The sequence below is a fragment of the Staurois parvus genome, unplaced genomic scaffold (genome assembly GCF_062004578.1).
Source record: "Staurois parvus isolate SC_StPar_1 unplaced genomic scaffold, SC_StPar_1.0 ptg000561l, whole genome shotgun sequence".
Classification (NCBI taxonomy): Eukaryota; Metazoa; Chordata; class Amphibia; order Anura; family Ranidae; genus Staurois; species Staurois parvus.
Window position 1 is genome coordinate 4,646,068 of NW_028318357.1, and position 21,696 is coordinate 4,667,763.

At 38.5% G+C, this 21,696-nt stretch overlaps 1 protein-coding gene across 2 annotated transcripts in view; it reads left to right on the plus strand.

Annotated features, from left to right (window-relative positions):
* Window positions 1-21,696, plus strand: part of SNX14 (sorting nexin 14) — a 68,564-nt gene that overhangs the window by 36,856 nt on the left and 10,012 nt on the right. For both annotated transcript variants that reach the window (XM_089691336.1, XM_089691337.1), the window contains 10 exons: window positions 4,212-4,347; window positions 6,275-6,476; window positions 9,583-9,666; window positions 14,611-14,711; window positions 15,108-15,219; window positions 17,179-17,219; window positions 17,582-17,701; window positions 18,488-18,611; window positions 19,279-19,443; window positions 20,886-20,981. In XM_089691336.1, coding sequence (XP_089547462.1) covers window positions 4,212-4,347; window positions 6,275-6,476; window positions 9,583-9,666; window positions 14,611-14,711; window positions 15,108-15,219; window positions 17,179-17,219; window positions 17,582-17,701; window positions 18,488-18,611; window positions 19,279-19,443; window positions 20,886-20,981 — 1,181 coding nt within the window. The remainder of the gene's footprint in view (window positions 1-4,211; window positions 4,348-6,274; window positions 6,477-9,582; window positions 9,667-14,610; window positions 14,712-15,107; window positions 15,220-17,178; window positions 17,220-17,581; window positions 17,702-18,487; window positions 18,612-19,278; window positions 19,444-20,885; window positions 20,982-21,696) is intronic.

Consider the following 21,696-nt stretch of genomic DNA (forward strand, 5'->3'; position numbering starts at 1 on the left):
TCTTATTCTGGGTCACAATCCTGCGCAATGTCTTTTTGTCTCTTTTGGTCTGTCGACCATGTTGGCCGTGCTTTGACGACATTTTCCCGGAAACTGCATATGCCGCCATTACCTTTTGATACTGCACCTCGTGGCACAGCAAATTGGCAAGTACAGTCACAGAGGCACCAGCTAAGCGGGCATGACTCCGTACTGTTAGCAGTGCATGCAGTGAATGATGAAAGTGAGGCTTCCCACTTGTTAGCGAAGTGTCTCATCACACAGTGGAAGGAAAAGAAGGTTACATCACTTCCACTTTCAATGCGAAACATGTCACTTTCACACCTGCAGATCATGTAGTGTTTACATTTTTTTGTCTAACCCATGTATATATACCTTTTACATCATTCAGAATAAAAAAAAACAGACGTCCATTTAAAAAAGAACTTTCTAGCTTTAATCTTGAAGTCCATGAGCATGCTTCAGTTTTAAGATTTCTGTAAAGGATTAAGTCATTTTTAGCTGCCTTATCAAGGTGTTTACTCAAAAATCAGGGCATTATAAGGCTTTTGTCTGCAACTAGAATGGATAGCCCTGGTATAGAGCAACATGGAAATCTTATTTATGTAGCCCAAAACAATGAAAATGGTAACATTCAAATGCCCTCCAAACCTCTGTCTGTTGGATCAGCATGTGAATAGACTGGTGCAGGACAGACAGAAATCTTATAATTCCAAAATCTGCCCTGAAGCAGGCTTCTATACCATTTTGTTGATTGAGACCAACAATAGCCATCCACAACATATTGGCTCATTGTATGCTTTGGAAATGCAGTAATGTATATACATATGCTCAAGGGTGAAAATAGGATATGACCTCTCTTAAACAAAATATATACTGCCTTTACATTTTAAGTTTAAATAATAGTAACTTTATATTAAGTGGGACCTCTGTGTATACAACAAAAATGAAAATGGAGCCAGAATTTATATTAAAGGCTTCTTTAACAGGTTTTATTTAAAAAAACAAAAACAAAAAAAAAACCCTTGTTGAAGTAACCGGTAAGACTTGTAAAGGCAGTATGCCTGGCTGTTATGTCATTACACTTAAAGCATGGCAGCAAATGACTATGCTGGACCTGAAAATGTTGACAGGAGATCCTTCTAACACGGCTGCCTTGATTATCTGGTTATCCTCACTGTGATGTTGAGAATGATTGCATTGGCTCAGCTGTATGAATAGATACCTATTTAAGTGCTGTAACTTCCTCTATACTAACTGACAGCCTTTATAGTTTCTACTGCTTTGCTTTTTAGATGGAAGTATTTTACACAAAATACATCTGTAGAGACAGGAAAGAGAAGATGCATTTATTTTATTGAGCATTGCTAAAGACAGATGGCCACCACTGAGCCTATGCAGAAATCTTAACAGTTGGTCATAAATTAGTGTATCTAAACCCAAAATCAAAAATTTATTATATTGTAGTTTACTACTACGTGGTGTGGTGGCTGCATTAGGTGTTTTTTTTTTTTTGTTTTTTTTTTTTTTAAGCTTCTTTTCTTTTGCTTTAATTTCACTGATAATACTGCACGCTTCCTTTCCCTGGTTAGTTACATCAACCCTTCATGCTTCCTCTATGGAAGAAGCCATGGTTGTCACCCATGGTTGTCTGTCTGCTGTTCTGATATGAACTACAAATATATCTGTTTCTGGTCATCTCCATTATGTGAGGGGTAGGGTATTTTATGGATTACAGAAGAAAGCTGGGAAGGAAGATGTCTGTGCCGCTTACAGAACTTGACAAGGACACTCCATTTCTGGCAAAATCAACTGATAATTTGTGTATTTGCTAAAAATGTTTATTATCTTGAAAAAGTCATGGCAGCCAACACATCTCAGGTCTGTACACTGCAATATATTTAATTTTTGTTTTTGGGTTTAGTTGTCCTTTAACATTCACCCCTATACTTGGCTTTACTTAGTTTATTTGACTCTTAAACTGTGTCTAAGCTGAAAACCAAAATATAATATATTGCAGCTTTCATACTTTAGATATGGTGGTTGTATTTGTTTCTATTTTAAGGCCTTTTTTTTCCCTTTATATTCATCTGCTGATCCTTTAACATACTTTCTCTACTAGGGTGACAATGCTCATTTCACTGTACAGGGGTTGGACAGAAATATGGAAACCCTTAATGATTTGCAGGTGTGAAAGGGACGACATGTTTTGCGTTGAAAGCAGACGTGATTTAAAATTTTTTTGCTTCCGCTTTGTGATGAGACACCTAGCGAACAGGTGGGAAGCCTCACTTTCGTCAATCACTACAGGCACTGCTAATAATACGGAGCCATGTTAGAGTTTACTGAACTGTTCCTCTGTGACTGAAGTTGCCAATTTATTTGCCGTGTCGTGAAGTACAGTATCAAAGGTTATGACCGCATATATAGTTTCAGGGAAAACGTTGTCTGATGAGCATAAGCGCAGTCAATATGGTCAGCTTACCGAAAGAGACAAAAGGACATTGTGCATTATTTGGACCCGGAATAAGAAAACAACTGCTGAACAAGTGACCGCAGAGCTCAATCTTCAAGAGTCTGCCAAAGCCCGTGTCCACAAAAACTGTGGACTGAGGGAAATCCATAAGCAAAACATTCATGGGTGAGCTGCAATTGCCAAACCACTAGTGGCTGATATTAATGCTCCGAAGAGGAGAGAGTGGTGCAACACCCATAAATTGTGGACTATCAATCAATGGAACACTGTAATATGCTCCGATAGATCGAGTTTCACACTGTTCCCAAACCACCGGACGTGTTTACACGTGGCATACACTGTCCCAAGCTTATGACCAGGACTGTCTTGTGCCAATGGTAAAGCATGGTGGCAGCACAATTATGTTTTGGGCAGCCATATCTTGGTATTCTGCAGGTCCCATTATCACCTTTAAAGGTAGAATCACTGCCAGCGACTATTTTGGCCAATTATGTGCACCCCTTGATACAGATATTGTTTCCCTAAGACAGCACCATTTACCAATACAATAATGCTCCGATTCACACAGCTGGTGTTGTCAAATCGTGGTGTGACAATCATGCAGCTGAAGCACCTTCCCTGAGTTCTGTAGCCATTGGACCTCAATATCATAGAGCCACTATGGTCAATTTTGGAGAACAATTTTCCCCCTCTGGCATTTTTGCGAGAACTGGAATGATTTTTGCATGAAGAGTGGTATCAGATTCCATTATCCATCATCCAAGACTTATATTTGTTAAGTCCCAGGAGAATTCAGGCCATCTTGGATGCCAAAGGCAGTCCAACGCCATATTGGGTAACAAATTCGTTCTTTAACCTGGTGTTTCCATAATTTTGTCTAACTCCTGTACTTTTATCTATTAAGGAGCAGCATTGTCACTCTAGGACAGGACTGTAGAACAACCCCCCCCCTTCTCATTTCCATAACGGGAAAGGGGGGGGGGGGTTTGTTAACGGGGGAGGGGGTGTTTGGGTTCTATAATTCACAAAGGTAAACTGGGCAGGACTAAAAGTACTGCTTGGTGTTTCAGTGCAGCAGAGGCACAGGCTAACTGGATAGCAGGAAGAATTTTTCTGCACTTATTTAACAGTTGTAGCAAACACTTTCAATCTGCATATTTAATGGACCAAATAGGAGCAAAGAACAGAAGTTCATTTTTAGAGTTTACATACACTTTAAGAATCAGTCATCACAGATTACCTGTTGTTAATAGATACTGCCTTATCCCCGCCTTAGTTTTACAGACTGTCTCACAGTTTCTTAGTGTCCCTTATATTTGTTAGGAATACTAAGAAACACTCTATTACAGGTCTCTGTTATTTGACACTGTTATGTACTCTCAGAAACTGGGAAACTGTATGTGAGGTTAGGCATCATCTGTCAGACTGCAGGTGACCACTGACTGCTGACTTGAACTGTTTAAGGCTAGGGCCTACTTATGCAGAATTACAAAATTAAATAAAATAGTATACGCTGACAGTATACTAGAATATTGAAAGGCATATAGCATATTGAGAGTCCTTATTTGACTGTGCATTAGTTGTTTTGTTTTTCTTTTGCATGTTTCTTCCTACATTTTAGCATGCACCCTATGAGCACAAAAATTACTTTTATTTTTGATCCCCACTTGCTCTGTAGGACCTCATTAGCTTGGGTCATGATGCTTTGATGCATTTTTGATGTACTTTATCCCAGGACTACACAAAAAAGAGGAGGAGAACCATCTGGCATTGGAAAAATTGGCAGTAAAATAAAAGGAGTCTTCAAGAGCACAGCCATGGAAGGGGCTATGCTACCTAGTTATGCCTTGGCAGAGGGAGATGATTATGCTGTAAGTAAAAAGGGTGATTTCTTTGTCCATCGTGGCTTTTATTTCAGTAGGTACTTTATATTTCCTATTATAGATATGCAAACTTCTGGTTAGCATATTCTACAATCCATTTTAATTCAGTTTCTGTATGTTGCAGTCATATGAAAAAAAAAAAAACGTTAAACCAGAACCCTGCCAAAAGTCCTTAAAAAGCCCAACAGGTATATTTTAACTCTATTTTGTGTTAAAGTGTGCCTCATGCTGCTTACAGGTGCAATTGATGTCACTTGCAATAGAGCTGAACACCACCTGAAGCAGCCTGAAGCAAAGATTGGGATTTTTTAAGAAAGGGGCAGACAGAATCTGGAACAGGTATGCATCCAATTAGTTTCTAGCTTTCATTTTCAAAACTTAAAGCGGTTGTAAAGGCTTGTGTTTTTTTTTTTTTTTTTTTTTTACATTCTATGCATGAAGGTAAAAAAACGTTCTGTGTGCAGGAGCCCCCTTTAATACAGCAGTGGGAGCCATTGGCTAAGTATAACATGTTTTGCTATTTTTTTTTTATATCACTTTGAAGTAGTTGTATACCCTTACATGTATCCAATAACGTGATAACCCTCAGGTGATACACAGAGATTAAATAAATCCTCCTACATATGTTGTACCTGTTTATCTGCACACTCTCTTCTTCACAGTAGTTCAGAGTACACAGATCAAAGTCTATTGCTCAACTCCAGAAGGCACCAGGCGGGGATCTGATGTCACACACAGCACTGAGTGTAGTATGACACCTCAATGGAAGGAAATTACACCTCCGCTCTACACAGTCTCCTAGGGAAACATGCACAGCTGAGGCTGTCAATCACCTTCTCTTTGCAGGGAGGAATCGCACGTAATGCTTTGGATTGAAGCTAGTACATACTATAGAAGGGTGTGCTTTTTTCAGTTTTCATTTCAGAGGCTTACAACACTTTAACTGAACAAGCTGAGGCTAAACCTGATTGGTTACAATGCACACCTGCTCCAGATCCTGTCTGCTCCAGTTTTAGTAAATTCTCCTCATAGTCTCTTGATTTCAGCCTCATTTACACACTAATAGAACTTTGAAGCCCCTTTCAAGGTAGATTTTGAAAAGAAATCAAGCTTCATAATGGTATACAGTACAAATGGTACTGGGTTCTCGGCATATTAGGAAGAAACTGACTAGCTCTGTATAAATGAAGACATTAAGATCTTTGTCGATTAAGTGGATTGCATTCTCTGTTTTGGTTGTAGTTCTGCTTTAACCCTAGGTTCACATCTGTGCGGGTGGTGCCGCTGCGGTTCCGCACGAAAATCTGTGCAGCTACACCACCCGCACAAAGAAATGCGGACCCACGGGCGGGTGCCATTAATTCTAATCTCACACCACCTGCACTGGAAAACGCAACCGTACCGGTATCCGAGGTTCCCTTGCGGGGCTGTGTTTTCCAAAGAAGTGCAGGGACTTCTTCCCTGCGTGTCACAGGCACGGGAGTCCAATCAAATGAATGGGCTCTCGTGCCCGTGCAAAACGTGGCATGCACGGCCGCATACATGTGAACTGGGGGTAAATGACAAGCTTTCATGGTGTTCCCTCCCTCTTGTTCCAATCCTCATTAAGGCCTCTCTGGGGACTATTCTGTGTTTTGATACAAAAAAAAAGAGAGAGCCTCCAAATAGCAATGTAAAGTTCAGCTAGAGGGATTTCTTATTCTTAGCAAAACTGGAGATTTTCTTTGATGGTACAAAATATGTTCCTAACATTAGACTGGCTTAAAAGCTGTCACTGGACATGTTTAAGCAGTTTTTTCAAACAGAGTGGGCATTCTAGCAATAAAGAGCAATACACAAAGGTGGTTTAGCGAAATCTTTGCTCCAGTTTCTGTTGGTTCTGTTCACTGAAGGTACTTTATGTCCTCTTTTTCAGATTGAAGAAGGTATTGTGGTCTTAGAAGATGATTCGCCTGTGGAAGTTCTCTCTGCAACTACTCCCAACACACCTCGTAATCTTTCTGCATGGAAAATCAGTATCCCTTATGTGGACTTCTATGATGATTTTGAAAAAAGAGATCGAAAAGAGAGAATACCTGTTTTTTGTATAGATGTTGAAAGAAATGACAGAAAAGCAGGTACTTCACTTAAAGTACAACTAAATTCCCTGGTATAAGTCTCAACTACAGCTACATGTGATGCACAAACTCCATAAAATAAAAATATATAAAAAATCTGTGTTTACACCTTCTGAGTGAGCCAAGTCCTCCTTCAGTTATGTCTCAAGTGCTCCCCACACAGACACTGCAGCTCAAAGTGAGATGTTTCAGTAGCAGAGGCTGTGCTGTTAATCCAGAACAGAGTGGGCAGGACTAGATGTGGCCAGGTGTGGATTGACAAGCTACAGCCTTGTGATCCAGCAGTGACAATGATCAAAGCCATGCCCCCTGCAACAATGTTTCTTATTTCACTGTAGTACAAGACTGCTCATTAGAGTAGCAACTCTGCCTTAAATTTAGAATCTGTACAGCGAGCTGAATCAATGTAACTGCAATAAAATCCATGCGTAGAATGCAGCTTTAAAATTTAGACGTTGTAGTAAAATATGTAGATTTTTATCCTCATAGCAGACTAGTTATCTTTCTATTAGTGATTAAGTCAATTAAGAGGGAGGCCCTGCTGTTTATGCCATTTCCTAACATTTAAGAGCAATCAGTTCAGTGTGCTCCATTAATAATGTGTGTATACATTATATTGCCAAAAGTATTGGGATGCCTGCCTCTACACGTAAATTAACTTTAATGGCATCCCAGTCTTAGTCCTTAGGCTTCAATATTGAGTTGGCCCACCCTTTGCAGCTATAACAACTTCAACTCTTCTGGGAAGGCTGTCCACAAGGTTCACCAGGAGCTCTTTAGCTATTGACTCTGCAGACAGTTGGAGACTTATGCGCACTGTGCACTTCAGCATGTGCTGACCCCGCTCTGTCATTTTACATGGCCTACCACTTCATGGCTGAGTTACTGTTGTTCCCAGTTGCTTCCCCTTTGTTATTATACCACTAACAGTTGACCGTGGAATATTTAGTAGCAAGGAAATTTCACGGATGGACTTATTGCACAGGTGGCAACCTAACATGGTACCACACTTGAATTCAATGAACTCCTAGAAGCAGTTTGCATGCCTAGGTGCTTGAGTTTATACATCTGTGGCCATGGAGGTGATTGGAACACCTGAATCCAATGATTTGGAAGGGTGTCCCAATACGTCTGGCAATAGAGTGTACATATGTATGTGTGTGTATATGTATGTGTGTGTGTGTATATATATATATATATATATATATGTGTGTGTGTGTACAGTGGATATAAAAAGTCTACACACCCCTGTTAAAATGTCAGGTTTCTGTGATGTAAAAAATGAGACAAAGATAAATAATTTCAGAACGTTTTCCACCTTTAATGTAACCTATAAACTGTACAACTCAATTGAACAACAAACTGAAATCTTGTAGGTGGAGGGAAGTAAAAATAAAAACTAAAAATATGGTTGCATAAGTGTGCACACCCTTAAACTAATACTTTTGTTGAAGCACCTTTTGATTTTATTACAGCACTCAGTCTTTTTGGGTATGAGTCTATCAGCATGGCACATCTTGGCTTGGCAATATTTGCCCACTCTTCCTTGCAAAAACTCTCCAGATCTGTCAGATTGTGAGGGCATCTCCTGTACACAGCCCTCTTCAAATCACCCCTCAGATTTTCTATCGGTTTCAGGTCTGGGCTCTGGTTGGGCCATTCCAAAACTTTTATTCTTCTTCTGGTGAAGCCATTGCTTTGATTTGGATGTATGCTTTGGGTGGTTGTCATGCTAAAAGATGAAGTTCCTCTTCATGTTCAGCTTTCTAGCAGAAGCTTGAAGGTTTTGTGCCAGTATTGACTGGTATTTAGAACTGTTCATAATTGCTTCTACCTTGACTAAGGCCCCAGTTCCAGCTGAAGAAAAACAGCCCCAAAGCATGATGCCACCACCATGCTTCACTGTGGGTATGGTGTTCTTTTAGTGATGTGCAGTGTTGGATTTGCGCCAAACATATCTTTTGGAATTATGGTCAAAAAGTTCAACCTTGGTTTCAACAGACCATAACACATTTTCCCATATGATTTTGGGAGACTTCAGATGTGTTTTTTGCTACATGTATCCGCGCTTGGATGTTTTTCTTCTTAAGAAAAGGCTTCCGTCTTGCCCCTCTACCCCATAGCCCAGACATATGAAGAATACGGGAGATTGTTGTCACATGTACCACACAGCCAGTACTTGCCAGATATTCCTGCAGCTCCTTTAATGTTGCTGTAGGCCTCTTGGCAGCCTCCCAGACCAGTTTTCTTATCTTTTCATCAATTTTGGAGAGACGTCAAGTTCTTGGTAATGTCACTGTTGCGCCATAGTTTCTCCACTTGATGATGACTGTCTTCATTGTGTTCCATGGTATATCTAAAGCCTTGGAATTTTTTTGTACCCTTCTCCTGACTGATACCTTTTAACAATGAGATCCCTCTGATGCTTTGGAAGCTCTCTGCGGACCATGGCTTTTGCTATAGGATGCGACTAAGAAAATGTTAGGAAAGACTAGAACAGCTGAATTTTATTTGGGGTTAATCAGAGGCACTTTAAATAATGACTCCTATTTAACATGATTTTGAATGTGATTGCTTAATTCTGAACACAACTACATCCCCAGTTATAAGAGGGTGTGCACACTTATGCAACCACATTATTTTAGTTTTTTATGTTTTCTTTCCCCCCCCCCAAAAAAAAGATTTCAGTTTGTTTTTCAATTGAGTTGTACAGTTTATATGTCACATTAAAGGTGGAAAAGTTCTGAAATTATCTATCTTTGTCTAATTTTTTTACATCACAGAAACCTGACATTTTAACAGGGGTATGTAGACTTTTTTTTAATATCGTGTGTGTGTATTTGTATGTATATATGTATGCATGTGTATGTATGTATGTGTGTGTGTGTGTATATATATATATATATATATATATATATATACGGTGTATATATATATCCTTTTGCTGGAAGCAACATGCTTCATTTGACCTTTGAACTGTAGCTAGATGACAAACTGCTCCTAATTATTAAATATGTGTATTAATCAGATTTATTTGCTTTTTACTGAGTACTGGCAGTTTTTTCTTTTATCATTCACACTTCATTTACATTTTTATATTTTGCAGTTGGACATGAAGCTGAACACTGGTCTGTCTACAGAAAGTACATAGAATTTTATGTTCTGGAGTCAAAGCTCACGGAGTTCCATGGTACATTTTGTGCTCTGAATTTACGTTAATGCCATGCATCAGTTTAACTACTTGAGTAGCCTTTAATATCCCTATTACCAAATCATTTTTTGTTTTCAGCTCTACAATAGTTTGGGTACAGCATTGTATGGCAGTAATTGTCGGTCAAATGATCTTGTTTTTTGTTTTCTTTTTTTAATTTTTAACTATAAAAAGTAAAAAAAAAAAAAAGCCACAAATTTTGAAAAAAAAAACCTGTCTCCCTTTGTTAAAATAAAAATGGCAGAATAGTATGGCAATCCCCAAATTACATTTTTTGTGAAATCAGACACCCCAAGGTGATTTAACTTTTTCTCTTTGCAACGCCAAAATCCATAAATCCAGATTTTCAAAGAAAATTATGTCAAAGATGTCAAAGAAATTATGCATAAAATTAAAAAAACAAAACTAAAGTTAAGTGAACTGTGCAAATGAAATCTACAAAACCATAAAATAAATATCTAAATATAGTGATGGAAATAATCATATAACGTTCACAATTTGATAAATTAATAATCCCATGTGCAAACATGAGTGTCCATCAAATAGTTCATAAATAAAGTGCAAAGTGTTATCCACAGATAAATAAGCACCTTGACATCCAAGTCTTGGGTCTGCAGTTGTCAGGGATAGAAATACCAACACCTGGAATGGGTAGCTTACAAGAACCTCTACCCCATGGATAGAGGCAGACAGCGCATGTGTAACAAGCCCAGGGATAGATAGGTCTCTGTTTTTCAATCACGCTGCAGCCTGGATCACAGAGCTCTCATCCAGCAGTCCTTCACTACAGTTTAGATCTAATTTTTTGCAGAAATTTTTTGAAAATGAAGAAACTTGCTGGTGCTGAGGGGGTTAAACACGGGGCTTGAGCAAAGCACACCAGATAAATTAAAGTGGTTGTAAACCTTTACATATGCTCAGTGAAGTGACTAGCCTCAGATGATAAAGAGATGAAATAAATCCTCCTACATAAGTTGTACCTGTTTATCTGAAGCCACCTGTCCTGCACAACCTTCCACAACACATAGATGAAAGGATTTTTCTCAGAATCAGAAAGCAGGGGATGGGGATGTGACATCACACACTTTGCGGAGCTGAGTGTTATCTGAGAGCTGATTGGAGAAAAGTGACACACACTCCTCTTCACAGGTTCAGAGAAAGAGAGCTTAAGGTATGAATCATCTGCTGTGTGGTTGAGGGGGTGGTGGGCCATCTCACGAGAAAAATCAGAGAGGAACCAGGGCCAGTGTTTGGATTTAGGTTAGTATTTACTATAGTAGGATATGGTTTGTTCAATTTTCATGTCTAAAGTTTACAACCACTTTCATGCTGAGGTCATATATAGAGGATCGGGGAAGTGAAGGTATTAATGTACTGGTCACATACAGTGGCAGGATGGAGATGAAGGGGTAAGGTTTAGATAAGCATGGTATGGAAGTTGAGGGGTTAATTTACAGGTGACAAGGAGACAGCTTTTGAGTTAGTATGTGTAGGAGAGGAGGGGGCCTGAAAAGGTTAAAAAAAATCCTTGTGTTACTGCAGCAGAATGAATGGATCAGCAGCTACAGCTGCTGATCCATTCATTCTATGCCTATTCATAAGTATTGATCTCTCTCCTTCCCGTTATAATGTCAGCTGAGTACATAACAATTACCCGGAAAATTGGCTGCCTGATCACTGTTTATCCAGTTCTGTTCATAAACAGCACTGGGTAAATAAAAGGCCACTAATCCACCATTGAAAAACCTACCTTGGTACGCAAGTGGTTAAAGTATAACTAAACCCAAGAACAAAAATGTAATGTATTGCAGCTCACTCAAGTCTTTAGATGTGGCGACTGTATTAGTTTTCACTTTTCAGGCTTTTCTACAAGTACAGAAAATACATGTTAATCTGGCAAAGAATGCAATGTTTTCCAAAATTCGCAGCCAGGACCTAAATGAATACATCATCTACTGAAAATGCCTTACAAAAATAGTACAACGCTACGGATGGTACCAAAACCCATTTACAAAATCACAAATATATGAGTGCACTGTCCCGTGTATCAAAATGCAAAACAAATTTGTACGCTATTGTAAAACAAGGTTTAATTGTGCCCCCCCCCCCTAAAAAAAAAGAATGAAAAGTTTGTGTTAAAGTCTACAAATAGAAGTATTATCCAAATTTCCTGTTGGGTGGAAGGGTCTTCTCCAGTTGTCTTCCCTACTCTAAGGAAATGAAGATCACCTTTTCATGTGAATTAAAACTCAGATACTTTAGTATGGTCAAACTCTCTTTTATCCTCATCAACCATTCTCCAAGTGATACCTTCCCATATTATTATTATTATACAGTATTTATAAAGCACCAATAGTTCACTCAGCACTGTACATTACAGAGGGGGACAGAACATGTGACAGAACAATACCAATACAATGCAAAACATGAGGGGATCGAGGGCCCTGCTCTTTCGAGCTTACAATCTATATCTCAGAAAAGGACTGCAACACATAGTGTAATATCAGACACATTTTATTTAAAAAAAAAAAAAAAAAAAGCATCTCACTTACACCTTCATGTGCACCTACACACAAACAATTGCATATGTTAGGAATCCCTCTTACTAGATTGAGGCAATCACTATGACATCTTAGGCTAGGTGTATTATGTTCAGGTACTACTTTCAGGTGTGTATGTATGCAAGCATGACCAAGCTCCACCCTGCATGTTACGTCACTGTGGACTTCATGGGGGTTATGGAGCTTGGCGACATAGGTCTCTTTTCTAGAGAACCATGAGCAGAGTCTGAATCATATCCGACTTTGATCACAGGTTCAATAGCCCCAAGCCACACCTCTAGTCATGTAACATGCTTTAGTTCCCATGGGGCCTCTAATCAAATGTAAACTCCCAGCATAAACTGACTTTTTGTGCCTCATTCATACGGAGTGATTATTTCCGTGTCCCATGTAGTACCATGTTTTATTGGCTTGGGGATGCACAGGTGCTGCATGCATCCCTGCGCTGGCAGTCCCATAGGTGTCTATTGGGATGCAGCAGCTGCACGGACACAGCCACTGCTCTCAATGTGACATCTGTCACATTGTCTCTGATGCATGGCCCTGGGTGCATTTGGGATGACACACCTGTACCCAAACTATTTTCTTGCATTATACAGCCCTTTTATTTTGAGTGAGCTGTTAATGCACCATATTAATTCTTAATAGACTGTCAAAGCATCTAATTTATTTTGAATAGGCTGGTTTTGCATATGCTCCTGTATGCTGCAGTTGCACTATAATGCAGAAGCATCCCAACATGCTGTAGAAATGTAATAAAGTGGTTGTAAACCCTTACATATACCCAGTGAAGTGACTGGCCTCAGGTGATACACGGAGATGAAACAAATCCTCCTATATACGTTTTACCTGTTTATCTGTAGTCTTCTATTCTCTACATTCTTTTAAAGTCCATATTTTATTAAGCTTGTCTAAGCTTTCAAAAAACAGGGGGCAGAGAGTTGAAATTATACACTACAGAGTTCAGTTAGGAGAGATCTGAGAGCTGATTGGAGGGAAGAAGCACACCCCCTTCACACAGCACACAGGAAGAGCGCTCAGGCTGTCAATCAAAGTCTGTGTGCTGGAGCTTCCTTCCTTGTCACCTTTTTTCTCTGGGTGTCAGGAAAACTTGTCAGAAGTGATTCATTCAGATAGCAGAAGAATGACACAGACAGAAATGGCAGTTAGTGTTCCTAATTGAGACACGCATACACTATAGAGGGATATACTTTGCTTATATTTTATTTCTGATGTTTACAACCACTGTAAGGTACAATTGAATGGTAGCGCACCACAGAGCACATCTACAGTGCATTATTGCGGATAATGCATGTATAGAATAAACAAGTTCTTATTCAAACTAAGGATTTTCTTATTCTATGTTCTAGTTTTTAAACTATTATCTATTATACCCAAATTGAGATCTCCGATACAGTGTGGTCCTGCTTTACACTGCTTGGTGCTCCATTGTGCTAGGCAATGTTTACATTCTATTTTCACCAGTGCCTGCACTGCGGTATGCATGCACAACTACAGGCTCTATTGAAATACTGCCAGGCAGTACTAGGGTCGTTGGTTCGAATCCCAACCACAGCACCACCTGCCTGGAGTTTGCATGCTCTCCTTGTGCCTCCGTGGGTTTCCTCCGAGTACTCTGGTTTCCTCTCACACTCCAAAGACATGTTGGATCCTATCTAAATTGTCCCTAGTATGTGTATGAATGTACGTTCGGGACCCTTGAGGGTTAGGGACTGATGTGAATGTAAAAAAAAAAAAAAATATATATATATATATATATATATATATATATATATATATAATGTGTGTATATATGTGTGTGTGTGTGTATGTGTGTGTATATATATATATATATATGTGTGTGTGTAAAGCACTGCGTAAATTGACAGTGCTATATAAGAACCTGTAATAAATAAAATAAATGGGGGAATAGTGGTCTAACATTACAGTCTAACTCCAGCCAAAACCTATGCTATTTTCAGATTTGTTTGGATGGGCAAGGATTAGAAGCTCTGCTAACTCATTATTGCTGTATTTGTCCCTGTTTGGAAAATTTCTACATCCCTTTTTTCTATAATAAACTTTTTTCTTTTCATTGGACTGATTTGTGGTAGCAAGTACTGTACATTTAAGCAACATGAAATGGCATGTGAAGTTGGATGTAATTAGACATTTTGTACCCTGGCAGCATGCGAAGCAAGAGACTGTGTATGATATTTATTAAATAGATTTGTGTAAGATTGTTGTCATGAAAATATCACATTTAAAAATTCAGCATCATATGTGTTTTATTTACTAATGCTGTTGGGTTGATGTAGAATTAGTGGATACATTTTATATATAACCTTAATGTAATTCACAGGTACATTTCCTGATGCTCAACTTCCATCAAAAAGGATCATTGGCCCCAAAAACTATGAATTTTTAAAATCCAAAAGAGAGGAATTTCAGGAATATTTACAGGTAAGCCATTTAAATTTTTTTTTAGTTTTACGTGAACTGTAAGCTGCTAGATACAAGCACAAACCTGTATGTGAACAGTACCATACTTTTCAGAACCTGACCTTGACCGCTATTGTGCAGCTATTTCAGCACTCTCATTGTTTTCTTTAGGATCAGCGGAATAAAAATTAGGGGATATCTCCGTAATAGGGACAACAAAAAATCAAAACAAAACTGCACAATTCCTAACACCTGCCCACTTAATCCAAAACTAAAACCAAAGCTGTATTTTTCACTAAATGAGAACGGTGCACCTTGCAATCAATGGCCTTGTCTATAGGCACTGTAGGTCAAATTAATTAGAAGCTCTAATACATCTATTCCTTTTAATAGGCTGTTTGTTTTCTCCCATTTCAGAAACTATTACAGCATCCAGAGCTTAGTAACAGCCAATTGTTAGCAGATTTCCTGTCACCTAACAGCCTGGAAACACAGTTTCATGACAAGATCCTTCCAGATGTCAACCTTGGTAAATTCTGTTCTTTGTGGAAAGGAGACTGTTTATATGATAAACACAAAAGTACAGAAAACAATGATGTGTAATGAAACCTGGTGACCATTCACTTTTTCTCTTTTATCAGGTTGTGGCAATTCTTTCTCAACTCCATGAAAATATATTCCCCTTTACTAAAGCCAAGTTTACCTTGTACCCCTTTGAATGTAACCTAACTTTAAGTACCCTTGAGAACACTTACTACCACTATCCCCCCACAGACCTATCAGTGTTTTCCAATTCTGCCTGTTTTCATACATAAAAAAATGCTTGCTGATATTTCTTTAAAAAAAGTTTTGTTATTGGTTCAAACACTGACCTGGTTTGATTAAGTTATTATAGGAATCAGAAATTCCCCCTTCTTTTTTTTTTTTTTTTTCTTTTCTTTTTTTAACACCCTAGGCTAGATTGGTAGCGGACAGCAGGGCTACAGTAAAGAAAAGGAAAAAAGCCTAATTAAACAGGAAAAAAAGCTACATTTGTGATCGTGGAGGAGGGTTAAATGGAACAAACTCCCTTTTGGATGTTAATGCCTAAGCCCACCTTTTACAAGAAAATAGTAAATGCTAATATAATTTGCAGATAAAGCATTTAGCATTTATGATTTTGTTTTCTTTTTTTATTGCAAAAACCGTCTGCATAGCATTGCATTAGCGATCAGTGGATTGCAGGTGCAATGCCAGGTTTCTGCAAACTTTTCCTCTAGCTCTATGTCTGTACCAAGTTATGGACTATCAGTTGGAGAGCTGGAGGATGTATCGGTGAACTACGAATGTGGTGATTACCGCGCTTGTGTTCCATTGAGAGCTACAGGTCTGTCTGCCAGTGGCAGACCGGACTTGTAATTCATTCACAGATCTCAACGCAATTTTCAAAATTACAGCTGCTTGGGGGAGAGAAACTATCACAGTGAAAAAGGGAATGATGTGGGGTGGGGCGTTTGGTATCGTTTGCAGCGTTGCATGTTACGCCCTGAATAGGTGGAGTTAGGCTGGCCATATACTATACAATTTTCTTACAGTTTTCTGACCAATTTCTGCCCAATTTCCTTTAGATTTACCTTTCACTATGTAGTGCAAGGGCCTGCCTATTTAGATACAATTGAAAGTGTTGTTTAGCTTTGACCTCATATTATATGGATTTTAGTAAATCTAAAGCATAAATCTCAGGAAAATTGTATAATGTATGGCCAGCCTTAGCCTTTAAAGTCTATTTCCACTTTTGCTGCCAAAGGTAAAAAACCTCTATACAGGAGCCCCCCCTAATACTTACTTAAGCCCCCTTTCGAGGCAGCGATGTGCACTGGAGTCTCGGCTGTCTCGGCACTCCCTCTTCTCATTGGCTGAGACAGAAGCGGGAGTCATTGGCTGCCGAGCCACAGCTTCATGTGTGAATGAACACACTGAGCTGCGGGTGCCCCCATAGCAAGCTGCTTGCTGTGGTGGCACCTGACAGAAGGGTGGGGCCAGGAGAGCCTACAGGGGACCCGAAAAGAGGAGGATCCAGGCTGCTCTGTGCAAAACCACTGCACACAGCAGGTAAGTATAACATGTTTGTTATTTTTTCTTAAAAAAACAAGCCTTTAGAATCACTTTAAGAATTGCTTTTAAGAACCTCTAGTTTCAAGAAGGTATGTGTTGCTGTGCTGTACTTTGTGTACTACTGTATTAAATAAAATTCACAAATGACAAGGTTTAATTATTGTTATAGACTGGAGTGTAAAAAAACTGGCTATTTACAAAGTAAATATTGCCTCTTTAATAAAACCTATTCTGCAAAGTCAATTCTATGCTCCCCCCCCCAAAAAAAAAATGTCAGCGCATACACAATTTTAGGCTTCCGTTTCTATTTATGTAGCTAAAACTGAGCCGACACTTATTTTGCCTATTAATATCATTCCTGTCAATATGACTATTTCTCTGTTCTGCATTGCAGGTAAAATGTTCAAGTCTGTGCCAGGCAAATTAATCAAAGAGGTATTTCATTAACTACTATCTTATACCCTTCACTGTTGCTTAAAGGAAATGTGTACTGTAAGAAATATAGAGACTGATATTGCTAGCTTCTCATTCTGAAAATGCTAATTGCGTGGCCTTCATGCTGATCCAGTGGTTTCAATACTTTGGTTCACTGAACTGGTACAAGTATGCAGATCATTTCTGACTCTACCTACTTGTTTTTAATCAGCAATGTAGAAAGTAGTGAAGCCTGAACGAGCCAAGCAGCTAGCATTTTTCAGAAGGTCTGCGTGAGCAGCCTCCTTTTTTTTTTTTTTTTTCTCTCAGTACAAGTTTACTTTACTTTGTCCCTGTACTAAATAGTGTGTTCTTGTTTGCAGAAAGGACAACACTTAGAACTCTTCATTATGAACTTCATAAACTCATGTGAATCCCCAAAACCAAAACCAAGCAGACCGGAATTGACTATACTCAGCCCCACTTCAGAAAACGATAAAAAGGTGTGCAGCAAGACCCCCAGTATGTCTCTTTACCACCCTATGTGCTAGTTTTAATGTATTATCATGAGACTTATCCTGGTTATTACATACGTTGCCAGTGCATTTTCAGTTTTTGTGTTGTGCTGGAAAATGTGAACACTGCATAGTTTTTGAATTGCCCCATTTTGCTAGACATATTTGCCCAAGGTTGATTTCCTAAGGCCTTTTCACACGAGTGGTCCTATTGGGTCTGCCTGTCAGTTTTTCTGGTGGATACATCAAATCTTCCATTCTCCTCTATGGAGTAGCAGATGTAAACAGAATTGTGTCCGTTTACCCCCACCTACCGCCAATCCGATCCAGCAAGAACAAGTAATACATTAGGAAATGGTATAAAATGTTTGGATGTCCCTGCGACACTGCCTTCTTGGTTTAATTATCAGGAAGTAGAAGCTAAATCAGTCCAGATAGACACTGATTATATAATTCAAAACGATCCTCCTTCAGAACTATGGGAGAAAGTAATAGGTAGATTTGTAATAGAAGCTTCAAATAACCTGAATGCTTACTATAAAATGGTCATCCTTCAAAACTGCAAGCACAAACGAGAAGGATACTTATAAGAATAGCCATGAAGGGTCCAGGAGTCACTTTGTAGAAGCTAGAGTGTTTATTAGCTGAGAGTGAGTGAAGGTGCCTAAAAAATAAGTTTCTAAAATATGTGTACCTCAAAATAGTTACCCGTTTATTGTCGCAGTACATCTTTTGAGTGGCATTGTATTGAATATGATATTGTCTGTTTCTTAGCTTTTTAATGACTTATACAAGAATAATGCCAACCGATCTGACAACACAGAGAGAAAGCATAACCAGAATTGCTTCATAGAAGTTATGACTGTGGAAGGGGTTTATGACTATCTTATGTACATAGGTAAGTCAAAAGATGCAATAAACTGCTTCTTCATTCTAAGCTTGAATTAGTTATACTAATGTTTGCTCTAGATGTGTTTGTGTGTAGCCAGTTTATCCTTTGAATCAGGTGAAGTCTCAAGCCATGACTGTGGTGCATGCACACACAATGTGAATGAAAAGATTACTATTGCTGCTGCTGCAGAAGGGTTTAAATCTTAATCAGGCAAAAGTGCGGTGACACCATTATGTCCTGTAGCTTCATAACGGTAGGTTTGTACCTCCATATGGACCTAGGGCTGGCATGTAAACAATGCAGAAGCTTGTGCTATGCTACCACAGTGCACTGGTTGCGATTGCAATGCTCTGCAGGCCATTTATTAAATTAATTTTTTCTTTCTTTCCTTAATATTGGTACATTTATTAAAAATTTGTAAAAGGTAGGCTATGCTTTTATAAAAAGTTTTTTAGAGGCTGGTGCATTTGACAGTACTAAATTTTGGATAGCACTGGCTGTTCAATAGAATTCTTTTGCCAGTGTGGGATTATGCTAGCAATAAATCATGTCCTTTCACATATGTATATTTTAATATGCTTCCACACTCCTTGGGAAATAAAGTATTGTAAATTACAGAAATACTGCTAAAGTATAACATTCCTAATATCTGGTCTGTATGGTTTGTCAACAGGCCGGGTTATTTTCCACATCCCTGACTGGTTTCATCACCTGTTAATGGGAGGAAGAATCCTGTTTAAAAACACACTTGAAACCTACACAGACCACTACCTTCAATGTAAACTAGAACAACTTAGTCAAGAGCATCGGCTAGTATCACTGATTACACTTCTTAGAGGTATGTATCACCCTTCACAGTAGACAGATACACATTTAAATATTTCATTACACATTACGGCAGTGGCAAGTTGTGGCTGCTCTGCTACAGCCTTCAAGTGCATCTCCTACAGCCTGCTCTGGGCACAGGTACCCCTTCCACTCATTCATACCTATGCCTTCACCATCTATAAGCAAATATTGATGCTGCACACCAGAATGTAATCTTGCTGGGGTCTTCCCTCTAATGCAGGGGTATTCAACCTGCGTCTCCAGCTGTTCCAGGACTACAAGTTCCATCATGCCTCTGCAAGTCATAGCTGTAACTGTCTAGTTTTGTAATGTTGCAATGCCTCATGGGAAATGTAGTTCCACAACAGCTAGAGAGCCGCAGGTTGCCTACCCCTGCTCTAATGTGTTCTACTTTGAGCTAAATTAAAGAACTGGGAGGGGAGGAGAAATATATATATATATATATATATATATATATATGAGAGAGAGCTATATTATCATTAGAAACTATACTCATATAAATCTAATATGCAGAATTCAATATTCATGCCTCTATATTTATATTTACAACACCATTTCAGGATAAATAGATACATGGTTATAATAATACCAACCCTCATGAACGCATGGCCCATTTGCGTCTATAATTCTCACAAAGGTTGTGTCATGTCTCTAATATTTTATTACTGAAATCGGTGCCATCATCCCTTGTAAAACATGTATGGAAAACCCTCTCTTTGTGGGATTTTAAAGGCACAGGCAGAATCAATAGAACTATTCGATTAAATCTTTACAGGTGTTTTGAGTTAATTAGCCGATTAGAGTGTGACACCATGGGGTTTATTTACTAAAGCTGGAGAGTCCAAAATCAGACTCCCTTCTGCATAGAAACCAATCAGCTTCTAACCTCAGCTTGTTCAATGAAGCTTTGGCAATGAAACCTGGAAGCTGATTGGTTTCTATGCAGAAGTGAGTCTGATTTTGCACTCTCCAGCTTTAGCAAATAAACCCCCATGAGTCTACAATATTGAACGTTTTCACAATATTCAAATTTTCTGAGATACTGGATTTTGGGTTTTCACTAGCTGTAAGCCATAATCATCAAAATGAAAAGAAAGAAATGCTTAAAATATATCACTCTGTGTGTAATGAATCTATATATTATGAGTTTCACTTTTTGAATTGAATTACTGAAATAAATGAACTTTGACAATATTTTAATTTATTGAGATGCACCTGTATTTGCACAAACATCAAAGTTTCCATTATTATAATTGCCTTGCTATATTCAGAAAACTGTTTGTTGACTCCATATATTTCTGGTGTGTGGCTTTCATGCTCTCTAATACCATAATTATATCACGTTACCATATAGTTTGTAATGGATTTTAGAATACCGTTTAGAGTCATATGCTGCATGGAACATTTTTCAATCTTTGTGCTTGTTTTTAGATGCTGTGTTTTGTGAAAGTACAGACCCGCGAACAACAGCAGTTAAGCAAAAGCGGGCTAAACAGACGTTTGATGAAATGATGAGCTACATTCCAGGTTTACTTTCTTATGTGATATTTATTTAAAACAGGTTGAGTTTTTTGTTATTATTTTGCTTGTTTTGTTTTTTACAGCTTTTACTTCAATAATTAAGAAAATATCCATAAATAAGTATAGCCATAAAAGATATATTTGGAGATTATTCTGTCATTCTCAGTAACGCAGTAATAATTATGTTGCTCCTAACCGCTTAATACACATCAGTTGAGCACTTTTTAAAAAAAAATTCTCACGATGTCTCTAAAATCATACAATTGGACTTTTTATCCGTTTTTTTTTTGTAATGGACCTGATATTATATTGTAATGCTGCTATCAAAACATTACTTTCCAGTTTACACACAGAAATTGGGCTGTTTTTTTTTTTATTCTTTATTTTAAGGTTTGCATCCAAAAATAACAGTAATGACTTAGTTACTTTTTTTTTTAAGACATTTGGGGCAGCAAACAGAAGGGTAGTACATGCAGCATAACAATTGTATGATGAACCACTAATTGAAGGGTGTGTTCTGTAACCATATGGTACAGCAATGACTTGTCAGCACTGCAACATGCTATATATGAATTTATTTGGTGCTGTCTACTAGCCATCCTGTCAGAGCTGGAGCTCGCCCAAAGTTTTTAGATATTTTCGCAGAGTGGGGGTACGGGAGGGGAGGTGGATTGGGGGGATGGATAGTGAGAAGGAGGGGGAGAAAAGAAAGAAAAAGGGG